Genomic DNA, 12,242 nt, shown 5'->3' on the forward strand with positions numbered 1-12,242 from the left:
ATAAGGTCCTGTCGAAACATAGGCAAAATATTATTGTTATTACGTAATTGTTATTACTAGGACGAGGACCATAGGAGGACCCTAAAATATCACGTTTTTTGTGAGAACAAAAGTGGATTTAATACTTCCTTGTTGAGGTCTAAAGGTTATATACAGATTTTGATAGCCTTTTAATTTTTTGATCATTCGATACTGCAATTTTTGATTGCAAAACAATTGGCACGATTATATAGCCTACACTTTAAAACAGAATACATTTTTTACTCAATCCTAGGGTATAGTGTAGTATATCAACAGACTGAACAGAGTATCTTTTTATATTAAATCGCATGACTATACTTATGTACTTCTTCGGAATTAGCAACATTGCCAAACCACACTGCAGGATCAACAATAAATGTAATAGCCAATCACAAACAGCTTGTTTATTTGCTTAATAAGTATGTTTACATAAAAAGTAAGTTAAAACAAGAGCAACGCCAAAGGCAGTTATGTTAACATAGTTATCCCATGGACCTAGGTCCATGGTTATCATAGGAATAATCCATGAAATACGTACAAAACAGTTAGAAATAATTAGTACTATTTAATTATTGTTTTTAAAAGTTTTTAAGTTTACTATAGAGTATTATGATAGATATATGCGGTAGGTATGCAGTAAATTTTTATACACTGAACTCAGACATAGACTCAGAATTGACATTTGTATCGTATTAAATCATTTTTGTTTTAAATTCTTTAACCACAGCTTACAATTAGCGTTTAATTTTTCTGAACGTTATACCAAAAACGCCTTTAGTGTATTTTACCGGCTAAAACTAAAACTTTGCCTATCATTAAGGTTAGAGTTAGAGGTTGCCCTAACTAAAATAATATAATAGGCCTAAGCGAACTACCGGCTACATAAACACTGCCTTTTAGTTTTGAGTTGTGTTGTGCCCGTATCAGTCTTCTTTCTTCTCACTTTCAACGACCAACATGAGTTTTTGACCAAATGCATTGAATTTATCTGGTAATAAAAAAAAAAACAACAAAAAACAACAAAAAAACAATGAGTTGATATAAATCTGATTGGATTTTAGACAGGTATATAGATATTATTTTATTAAAATATGTGATTTGTAGAAAATAATTTTTGTAAAATAGGATTTTTAATGGATTTCAAATTGATATAGTTGATATAATTGATATTATATTAATAATAATAATAATAATAATAATAATAATAATAATAATAATAATAATAATTATTATTATTATTAGTTTAAAACAATAGAATAATCATGAACATAAATTAAATAAATTATATGAATGATATTATACTAATTATCATTATTATTTTTATTAGGCCATTAACAATAATAATAATAGGCCTAATATTTATTTTTCAATCGTCAGAAACAAGTTTAGTCTCGAGTGAGAATAGCCACAAGCCCAAACAGATACTGCATTCAGCCACCTTAAACAACGATTATATCTAGCGTATAACATTAGGGTACGTCTGTGATATAATTTTATGTTTTTGTCTTTGTTTTTATTTTAAGTAGTAAAGGCAATTCTAATCTTTAATATGCTTGCCAAATCGAGGTAGTCAAACCTACCTATTCCTTCTTCAAACCACATCGGCTTGTTTTTCCAACACACGCCTATCAAGTACACTGGAATACCAGCTAACATAATAAGCAGTCCAATCCCACAGTCCTTTGGTGCTGATACAAGGGAGACAAGGACTACAAATAAAGTGAAGCTGGCAAAGATGATTGGTATTAACAGGTTAACCTGTGTGAACATAATGAACGGATCAATGGTGACGTTCTCTTGTATCCACCTGTAATCACATAATCATATCACAAAATAATTTGCCTTCTTGAGCTATTACAGGGCAAAAAGGGGTGATGTTTCAAAAAACATGTAAGTTAAAAGACATCAGAAACAAAATAATTATGAAACTTGATTAGGCTTTAATCTCTGATCTGTAATAATTATACCTGCGTCTATTATAACGTATGTCTGAGTTTCAAACTCTATTTGAATTCTAATAGTGCGACCTCTATCTCGTGATAGTACTTTCGCATTTTGTTTTATTGCGTACATGCAAATATGGAGAGTTGGACCTCTTGCAATTCTACTCTCATTGATTAGGCCAAATAAAATAAATAACCAGTTTATCGTCCGGGATTTTTAAAAAAAGTCGATGAGGGAGGCCCTTTTTATTTTTTATTTTTATTTTTATTTAAAAAATCGATGCGCCACCAAAAATCGGTGCGGGCTGGGATAATTAAATGGTTATTAATTTTTATTTGGCCTAATACCCATCGCAATGCGTTTTAAACTGCCAACATTGCAAAAAGTATTCCATACATTAATCAAAATAGGCTCCCTATAGAATAACAAACCTTGAATGGACGTTCCCAATCTGGATACTTCCATCTGAAATATGGTACTGAGGCAACGGTGAGGGCGGCAAACAACCATCTTGTGAAACTAAGGTAATTGATAAGACTGTACACACTATCACCAACAAGCAAAATTATGCTGATTGGAAGCTTAAAATGAATTAAAAGGTTTGTATGAAGAAATTTGCGCGGAAAATAAAAATTCTAGTAATGTTTATTACACATTGGAGTGGTCAGCCAAACAGTCTGCCGATCGGGCGATAAATAATTATTCAATTGAATTTATAAATTATTCAACCAACAGATCAAGCAATCATACATACATTTAACCAATCAGTTAAACCTAGATTAAATTCGCTGACATATAACACATAAACGTTATTATTGAGGGATAATCCTTAGTCTTTTTGTATTTTGATAAATTATTCAAGTTCATTCGAAATAAAAAAAAATAGTGATGTTAAAACAACTTAAGCCACTACAAAAAATTAAGAAAAATATTAAATGAATACCATAATCACTGCAGACGGCATTGGTGTTTTGTAATTAATGTGTATCATCGACACAAGTTTAGGCAATTGACCCTCACGTGACGCGGCATAGTTCATTCTGATTAAAAGAAAGACAACTTTGTAATCACGATAACAAGAAGGGGGAGATAGAGAAGAAAGAGAGAGAGAGACACACACAGAGGATGAAGACGCATAATGCATGACATACATGCATTACCTGGAGGTTGATAAGACTCCGCCATTCATTGCACCTATACACGAAAATGCTACTACAACAGATAGGATCCAGCCACTGTTACCGAATACCTTCTGACCAAAACTCTATGGAAACAATAAATAGCAATTTAATCATACTACCAATTATACAAATCAACTTCATCGTTAGTATTTGAATGTGTTTTTATACCAATATTATTATTGTTATTAGTATTATCATTGATTATCATTACCATCAACATAAAAAGGAAAATGAGTAGATTAAAAGCTAGATTGCGAGATTAGCTGGTACAATCAACAGGATCAACAACATGAACACGATACACCACAGACAGAGACAGATGACGTGTTTTGGGAGAGGCCTTTGCCCAGCAGTGGGATATAAGCAGACTGCAGATGATGATGATGACCATCAACATCAAAACAACATCATCATCCAGAATTATCATCAACATAATTATCAACAACATCATATTGAACAATAATAAGTACCTAGATCCAAATTTCGACATGCAACTTGTTGTATTGTCGGATTTGATATTCCTTGAATTATTGCTATCATTATCAACATTATCATTACCATCTACATAATCAACAACAACTTTATGTAAAACGTTTAAAATCACAATGTACGTAGTTGAAAAACGAAACATTGACAAAAAATATTAGAAATTTTGAAAAAAAAATTATAGTACACATAATGGGAGCACAGAATAACGAATATGTATTAAAATATTGTGTAGGTAATTTAAAAAAACTAATGTATTCATGTATATTGAACATAGTATTGTAATATACGAAGTATTCTGATATGATTATAATGAAAATGTGGTGATTCTACCACAAAAGAGAAAAATCTTTATTAATCATTATCAACAACATAACAGGTATATATATATGTACGGTTGAAGGCTTTACCTCCTGTTAACCGTTCAATTATGAGTCCGGTCCTTGTTAGTTAGATCCCTGTAATACCAACCACATAATATTATGGCTGTCCCTTGAGGGGAAGGGATAGTGGCTCTAGGTTGCCAGCATCTATTTCTGGACATTCATAGGTGCCAAACAAGGTGTTTACCAACCATGGTGGGGCTACAATGAAAATGCTCTCACGCATCACTAACTTCAAAATCATATATCCGTGGATAGATAGCGGGTCTCTACTATTCAGTTACTACTAAATTTGTCAAGTGCTCCCCTACCCCCGCCCCATCACCCCACTCTCACTATAATGGCCGGATCACTTGCAAAATGCTTCCGATGGCTATGTTATCGGTACCATATCGAACGTTTTTTGAATATCCATGTAGATTACATAAATATTCAGACCGGCATCTGGTAAGCTTGTACATTCATCAACTGGTCATGAACATGAACGTCCATTAATAAAAGAAATATACTACTTTTATAGTGTGGTGATAATAAGTTATTTATTACAAATTTTTACTTTTATCCCTAATTATAGTCTCAAGAAGTTTACGATATACATGTTATATTAATTGGTCTATAAATTATGGGCAATCTCCTGTCCACCTTTTTGTGAATAGCTGTTACGTTTGGTTTACCAGTACATATGGAGTCAGAACATTTTCACTTAAAGGTTTGGCTAAAACCTCAGAGAGTTCTGGCATGATCCTAGGATGTAAATTATCGGGCCTGTGGATTTTGTTGGATTCATTTGTCGTCAACATCATGATCACATTTTCGTGTAGTCGCCTCCATGGTTATCATCGTGTTCGGGTTGTGTTTGTCGTTGTGAGGTTAAATAATGATATGCAATTGGGAATATGCTTGACATTGTTTTTGTTTCTGATGTTGAGCTTGAAGGTATATTTAGGGTTGGTGATTGTTTAAGCAATTCTGTTCTCTGTTCCATTATTGTTAGTTTTACTTTTCCCAAAACATTTGCTCAGAAATTTATAAGAAAAGTGTTTTGTTACAACAAAGCAGATTATGTACAACTTGCAGATAGCAATTTTAATGCATGCACCATGGAATTTAGCTTTTGCAAATGCAAACCAACCCTTTGATGTTGATGTTTCCCGGAGTTAATGGCTTGAAATGTTTTGGAGCTGTATAAATGATGCTATTCCTATTAAACAGCTAAAAATAAAGGAGAGAAACCCATGGATAACTCCGAAAATAATAAATCTTACAAAAACAAGATAATCCGGATACTGGGGCTTGATACAAAATACTTTGTAACCGCCCTAAGCAACGTTTTAGAAACAGGCATCATAGTAGTACTTTGAATTTTATCTGACATTGCAAAATTATTTAATTCCTTTTTCCAAAGTTGTTTTTCTGAAATATCTCAAATTTATCCTCCAATTGATCTTGAGTTTAAAGATACTGATATCTTATCGGAAGTTCGTGTCACACATTCCGAAGTTGCAAAAATTATTTCTGGCCTCAAACCGGATAAGGCTTGTGGCCCTGAGTCTATCCCATCTCGCGTGCCTAAACCAATTAAAGATGTCATGCTACCCATTTACGGGTTTTTTCAACCTGTATTTACTTAGTCTGGAAAGGTACCTAGTGCATGGAAAATTTCCCAGGTAGTACCAGTCTACAAAGGCAAAGCCTGTAGAGACAAAATTAGTTTTTATCGCCCGATTTCAAATTTTAAGGAAATCCAGAAAGAGTCGTAAACACTACCACTTACAACCATTGTTCTCACGCTTTCGGGATCTGTGGCCAGCTTTGGAGTTTGCTATGTTATTTTCTATCCCATAGATCTCAATGTGTTGTGTTTCGTGGCACAAAGTCTAACACTGTACTATTAAATTTTGGAATCTCTCAATGGTCATCTTGGACTAACAATAGTTCCAGATCTAAGTGATCTCAACATGTCAAATTATTACGTCCATAATCAACTGTTACCGGGGTATTGAAGCTTTTCTATTTCTTTTAAGGCATTATGCAGACCTATCTTAGAATATGCTATTCTCGCATGAAACCCAAACCTAATAAAAGTTATAGCGTGCATGGAAAGAGTTCAGAAAATTCACTCGTTTTAATTTTGGGCAATCCAGGAAATCCTATCTTGATCCACAATATCTCAACTATTGGATTCGTTGTTCTGCTTTTAGTTTGCCTTTGCTATCCACAAGGTGCAAGATAGCTTCTCTGAAATTAATTCATTCGTTTTTGTACAATCGACATTTTTTTCGCTGTTAGTTCTCACTAAGGTTTTCCCTTTCTTTTGCATAGGCATTGTTAATAACTGTACTATTCTTTTGGTTGTGCTGTCTTTTGTCCCTGTTTTACATGTGTGTTCAAAGGAGCATTGGCTGCAGAGACGTGAGTCCCTTTCCCTTTGTAGACTCTTAAACATGAGAGATTGCATGATGGTTTTACCCTTACAGTAATCGCCATGATCACCGTCACTAACATTTTCACTATCAACATTATTATCATTAGCATCATCGTCATCATTATCATTATTCTCATCATCATCATCATCATCATCATCATTATCACCATTATCATCATTAACCTTAGACCAAAAATATTTTTTGCTATACCACAGTGTCGACGTTAGGAATTCAAAGGTTGTCCGCATTTATTGTTCATCATTATATTTACACTTGGATACATCCACAGAAAGAGTACGCACATTCATAGTTGTATTTATATACTTGAAGTATAATATAACCTAATGAATAGGCGTATTATACTTGAAGTAGGCATACACTAAAGATAGAAAGATGCATTTTCGTCTAGCTTGAAATAAAGGTAGATCATATTTCTACATTCGATTTTGGATTAAAACTATGTAATTTTTAAAACTTACCAATGCAACAGCATCAGATGCCATGATCTCGGCAGGAGTAAGAACGGTAAAATATGCAACATTTGCCATGATAAACACAAACGAGACTATTGTCATGGCAATGAGAGTTGAGACGGGAATAGTCCTTTAAAAGATAAAATTCATATTGATATATATTACGTAACATTTTACGTGACTAAAAAAATCTAATTACTTGTGTATTTTTCGAATTTTATCTTTGTCACGATCCAAAGATATATAGGCCTATGAGTATGTATAAAATGTTCCATGAAATTTAACAGAGTTTTAATTGAAGTGTTTATTGCACCGTAATCTTGTAATCTTTATAGACATTCAAACATAAATAATAACGACATGGTATATACCGGAGAGGTAATTTCCAATATGTACACTGACAAAATTGAGCTTACATTTTTCTGATCTTAAAAAGTGGCATACATATAAAATTTCATATTACATGTAATGCAATTATTTTCACACGAGATTAAATTGTTAAAAACTATTCTTTAACGAAATTGAATCATTATGTGAAATATCAGGTTTAAAATAAAATAAAGGTAAATCAAAATGTTTGTGAATTGGTTTTTAACCTAGAAAACACTTTAAAACTATTATTTTTATTTATTTCTTTATTCTTTATACTGGGAAAACCTGTTCAGTTGCATATCAACTGGTCTCCCACAGGGCCCAGTACGAAAAGTCAACATAACAAAAAGAAATATTTTATTCTTTGGTAAAAGATTAAAACTCTTGCATTTCAAAAATAGGCTCCCAGCGGGAGCGATTGTCTACTGCCTTACACAGGAGTTTTTTTTTTTTTTAATTCAGTCTTATGTTCTTCAATATGCAGATGTGTGTATTATTGTAGTGCATCTGGATTTTTCATGAAAATTATCTTTCATAACAATATTCTGTATAGGCCTACTACTATTATCACTAAAAAAAAGAGTAACTCTTGGAGTTACCGCCTTATGTCGTTGATCTCGAAAAGTACTACCATGTTCTAGAGGGCGTCCTTCAAATGATGGTAAAAGGCGTTCGTGGCGAACGCGTGCTGGTCTCTATACTGGTCTATAACGCATGTTCGAGATTCGAACTCAATTTTGTTCGAGTTCCGAACACTATTCGATTTTAAATAGAGCGCCCCCTACCTAGTTGTAGTAGTACCCATTATTCCTCCACCGGATTTAGCCTTTTCCGCCATCTTTAATTGTTACATCATGACATAGTATCTACGGCTCCCGATAGGGCAGTAGACACAGAAACAGTATGATGATAGTAAATATAGAGGTGCCTACATATATAATCCAAGTGTTGAAAACTTTTTTATATACATTCCTGTGGAGGGTCAGCGTGAAAAATTAAAAAGAACAACTCTGATAGACTCATTAATATTTAAGCTGGGCAAAAGATTATTGAGTCTAGATACGGGTGAATGAAAGTATACCCCAAAATATTATATGTATCCAATCAAATACACAGTGAATATTACTAAATTATATAAATAAATGACTATGCTGATTTGAAACGTTTGACCGAGTTCTATAAAAAAAAAAGTTACAGGCAGTGGTGAATCTGAATAATATTGTCATTTTAGATCTATTAAACATACATGAAGTTAAAACACAACTATCGGAAAATAAATATATAACTTCAGGTGGAAAGTCAATTTAATTCAAAGCTTGGTTCAATTCTGCATACGAAACAAAAAAACAAAAAAAAAAGAAAGAAAAAAATTAAAAGATTGCTTAATTATAATCACTGATGATTTATGCAGGGAACAGTGAAATTAATTTAAGTAATTGTTCACTGATTTATGTGACAATAAAATGACATTTTATTTGGAAATGGAAAATGAAAAAACATGCTATTTTACTTTATAACATTGAAATCAACCTGCGTGATATAAATGTAATGCAGCTATTTTTGAGTGCTTCCCTGCAGAGGAAACATTAAAGTATGGTTTAAGGTGGTTCAACATAGTCGCTGGAACTAAAAACAGTCTTATTATTGAACATATTTATTTATTTGCCTTTTGTATTTACAAATCATCTTATTAAAATCAGCAAAGAAAAATGAAAATCGAGAATCCAAAAATATCTGCCAACGTAAATGAAAAAAATTGAATATTTAATAATCAATAAGTAAATAAGAGTTGATGTATATAAAGATTTTTTTAATAGGTTTTTCGAATTAAATATATTTTGTATTAAATATTTTTATTTGTATATATTGTTCTATATATTATTTTGTAAATAATTCAATTTATAATTTGTAAAAGCTAAATCTATTGTAAAAGAGGGATGAAAAATCTAAATTAAATCATTTCTAATTTTATCCTAGTATTTACACTGGTAACTGCAATGTTTGTAAATTACAATATTAATATAACTTTTAAGTTCTGGATTTAAAGTTTATTGTTATTATGTTATTGTGTAATAATTATTGCGAAATGGAATGTTGAAGAAATATTACTTGAAATAAATGTGGGTGTGCCTCTCACTCCTGAAAGCGAGAGCGAGAGAGAGGGAGAGAGGTGGGTGGGAGAGAAATAAAACCATATGTACCTACCTTGATGGTTTAATTAATTCTTCGGTCATAGAAGCTGTAATTTCCCTAAAATTAAATGAAGCTTTATTACTAAAATTGGCGACGCCATCTCAATTTTATAATTGCTTTTACTATATGTTCGAAACTGCAGTTACAATAATTATTTGAATTACAGGTATTTTTATATGTTAGTTGATTTAAAAGTGCCTTGAAACGATTTTTTTGTAGATGGCGCTATAGAAATACATGTTTATTACCATTACCAATTCACATACTTTGTGACTAGTTTTGTACTTACAACCAATCTTACCTTGTGTCTGGGCAATGTTATCTTAGCTCTGATATTGTATACTATACCACTACCTTTCTGAACATACGATGGTCTACAAGAAATGAATTTATTAACTTACCATCCGGCATATGCAAAAAGGCCGGAATAAAATGACAGCGGTAGTTCTATCCATTTGAAGTCTCCGTCGCCCTGGAATGCATTTTCAAAATTTTCTGTGTTTCCTTTGCATGATAAAACAAACGGTTATTAGAAGTTCAACATGAAATTACATGATGTTGTATAATCAACCTAATCCGCATCTAAATCCGGGTGACACACTTGCCCTTACGGTCGTCGATCGATGCAAATCCTTGAAGAACAGAACGCAATACGACGTACTATATTAGCTAATAATTTTATAATTATCACAATGGATGTGAATTTGCATGATTTATAAGTTGGTAGACTGTAAGTCAGAATTGCTATCAGTGCAACGTTAGTAAATTGAAGTCCCAACTAGCCAAGTCTCAGTTAGCCCAGCTAACAATTTGAATTACATATACAGTATATATATATTGCGTGGAAGTGGTTCGCCGCAACAGGAACGGTTTGGTTTCCTTACCTCGAGGTCGGGGTATCAATTACACGCTGTGCATTTCACTTGTGTCCTTGGGCAAGGCACCTTATCTGCATTGCTTCTCTCCACCCAGGGGTAAGTGGGTACCTGCCAAATTCGTTAGTGTAGCTACTGCAACGTTAATACACCCCACAATTTGGGTTTAAAATATATGTTAGAGCCACAACTACGTTTTTATAATGTAATTTTTAGCTAAATAACGTTGCTACCGCTGTGTTAACGTCACATTCTGACAATGTGGCTCAGTGTTTGCTGGGATTGGTTTTAATCAACTTACCCTGAATAAGCAACACTATACCAGCAACAACGATCACAACCAAGCCAGCAACTTTGACAAAGGTGAATAAAACATTTAGATGAGATGATAAAGGAACGCTGACGCAGTTCACAAAGAAAATTGCACCTGGAATTGAAACAAACCTCTTCAAAAGTTTATTCTATTATACCAATTTTGCTAAAAAAATAATAATAAAAAAAAAAATGCACATTTATTTAACATCAAGAACATCAACAATTACTTTATACAATAAAAAAAAAAAACAAACATCAAGAACCATCTCAATATTAATTAGAAATACAAAGTTAATAGAAGAACAATTCTAATTACATTGATATTTCTGACACGAATTGTAAATATAATATAAAATAATAATTCTCCAAGAAATACGATACTAGTTAAAAGATATAAATAATAAATAATAAAATTATGACCAATGAAATTCGTCTAATTCGCTGTAAGATTCCTAACTTGGTATTATATGCAAACTAGTACGAGCTTAGAGAATTACTAGACGCAGGGTTCCCGGAACGCCGCCGTCAGCGGCGAGTGCGAAGCACAACTGAGGCTCAAAAGTGGAACGTGAAATTTGGATATGGTTTTGTAGTTAGATTTGCGAGAAAAACTTCAGCTACCCGTATTTCTCGACTGAGACGTCAGTAGGAGCTGTAATTTGTATGGTAAGGAGATTGAGCAACCATTCATTCATATTAAGGGAATTTACGCCCAGAAACTTTGTAGTTATTAATATTTTTGTTATGATAGAAAATATTCATTTTTTGGTGACGTCACACTCACGTTAGTTAGCATGCATACGTCATAAGGTAGATACGTCACCTTTTCCTGGTAAGGCAAACTTTCCCGGCGTGCTTTTTTCATGGATAAACAAACACCACTGCTTCGCACATGGATGCCTTGCCCAAGCCAGGGCTACAAGAGCCGCATTGTTAGATGCATTGTATAATACTTAAATAAGGTACCTCTGCAAATGAATTATTCTTAGTTATTATTTTTTTCTTAATTTATTTCTTCCGAAAGTGTACTTTCTATCACATATAATTCCACTGTCTTAGTTAGGCCTAGTCTTATGCCTCATCGTCCCCCGCTACACAGTACATCAGGAGCCCCTCCACCATACAGTACTGACGTTTGCTAGGTAACAACGTGATTGCACCTTCCTTCCCAGGTGTTCATGTAACATGACATAATTGTTAGCTAACCAGTTGTGTGTATTTCTTTGTGAAAATGAGTACCGCGGCGTACTCATTTTCACAAAGCATCATTTGCATCCCCTCTTGGAAAGATGGATTCGAAATAAGTCTCCATATCTTCGCTAATTAAATTAATCACCGTAATTTAGCTTACACTTATGAATTTAGGGAGCACTTAAAATGTGAAATAATCATTTCACTACCCTACAAACTCCGAACTTTATTCTTTCATTAGGCCTACATAATAGTTTCATATTGCTGTACTATATACTCCAACACCACTGGCGCATGGTAACAACCAACTGACTGCAGACCATTTCCGGTCACACATTACTCTCCATAACACAGCACCCCCTAGTTCCGTCACCTCTGGATG

At 33.2% G+C, this 12,242-nt stretch overlaps 1 protein-coding gene across 2 annotated transcripts in view; it reads right to left on the reverse strand.

The window, feature by feature from the left end:
* Positions 1-94: 94 nt before the first annotated feature.
* LOC117115628 (cystine/glutamate transporter-like) overlaps positions 95-12,242 on the reverse strand; it is a 17,262-nt gene continuing 5,114 nt past the window's right edge. Inside the window, exons 2-10 of one of the 2 annotated variants that reach the window (XM_033259496.1) lie at positions 10,656-10,781; positions 9,881-9,983; positions 9,492-9,536; positions 6,921-7,044; positions 3,126-3,229; positions 2,909-3,005; positions 2,397-2,546; positions 1,602-1,779; positions 95-1,009 (exon numbers count right to left, since the gene is read on the reverse strand). In XM_033259496.1, the coding sequence (XP_033115387.1) occupies positions 945-1,009; positions 1,602-1,779; positions 2,397-2,546; positions 2,909-3,005; positions 3,126-3,229; positions 6,921-7,044; positions 9,492-9,536; positions 9,881-9,983; positions 10,656-10,781 (992 nt within the window). In that variant the 3' untranslated portion in view covers positions 95-944. Of the gene's footprint in view, positions 1,010-1,601; positions 1,829-2,396; positions 2,547-2,908; positions 3,006-3,125; positions 3,230-6,920; positions 7,045-9,491; positions 9,537-9,880; positions 9,984-10,655; positions 10,782-12,242 lie in introns of those variants that run through there. The other variant, XM_033259497.1, reaches the window with a different exon arrangement.

The sequence above is a fragment of the Anneissia japonica genome, unplaced genomic scaffold (assembly GCF_011630105.1).
Source record: "Anneissia japonica isolate Jap-2015-1 unplaced genomic scaffold, ASM1163010v1 scaffold16662_len1167910_cov178, whole genome shotgun sequence".
Lineage (NCBI taxonomy): Eukaryota > Metazoa > Echinodermata > Crinoidea > Comatulida > Comatulidae > Anneissia > Anneissia japonica.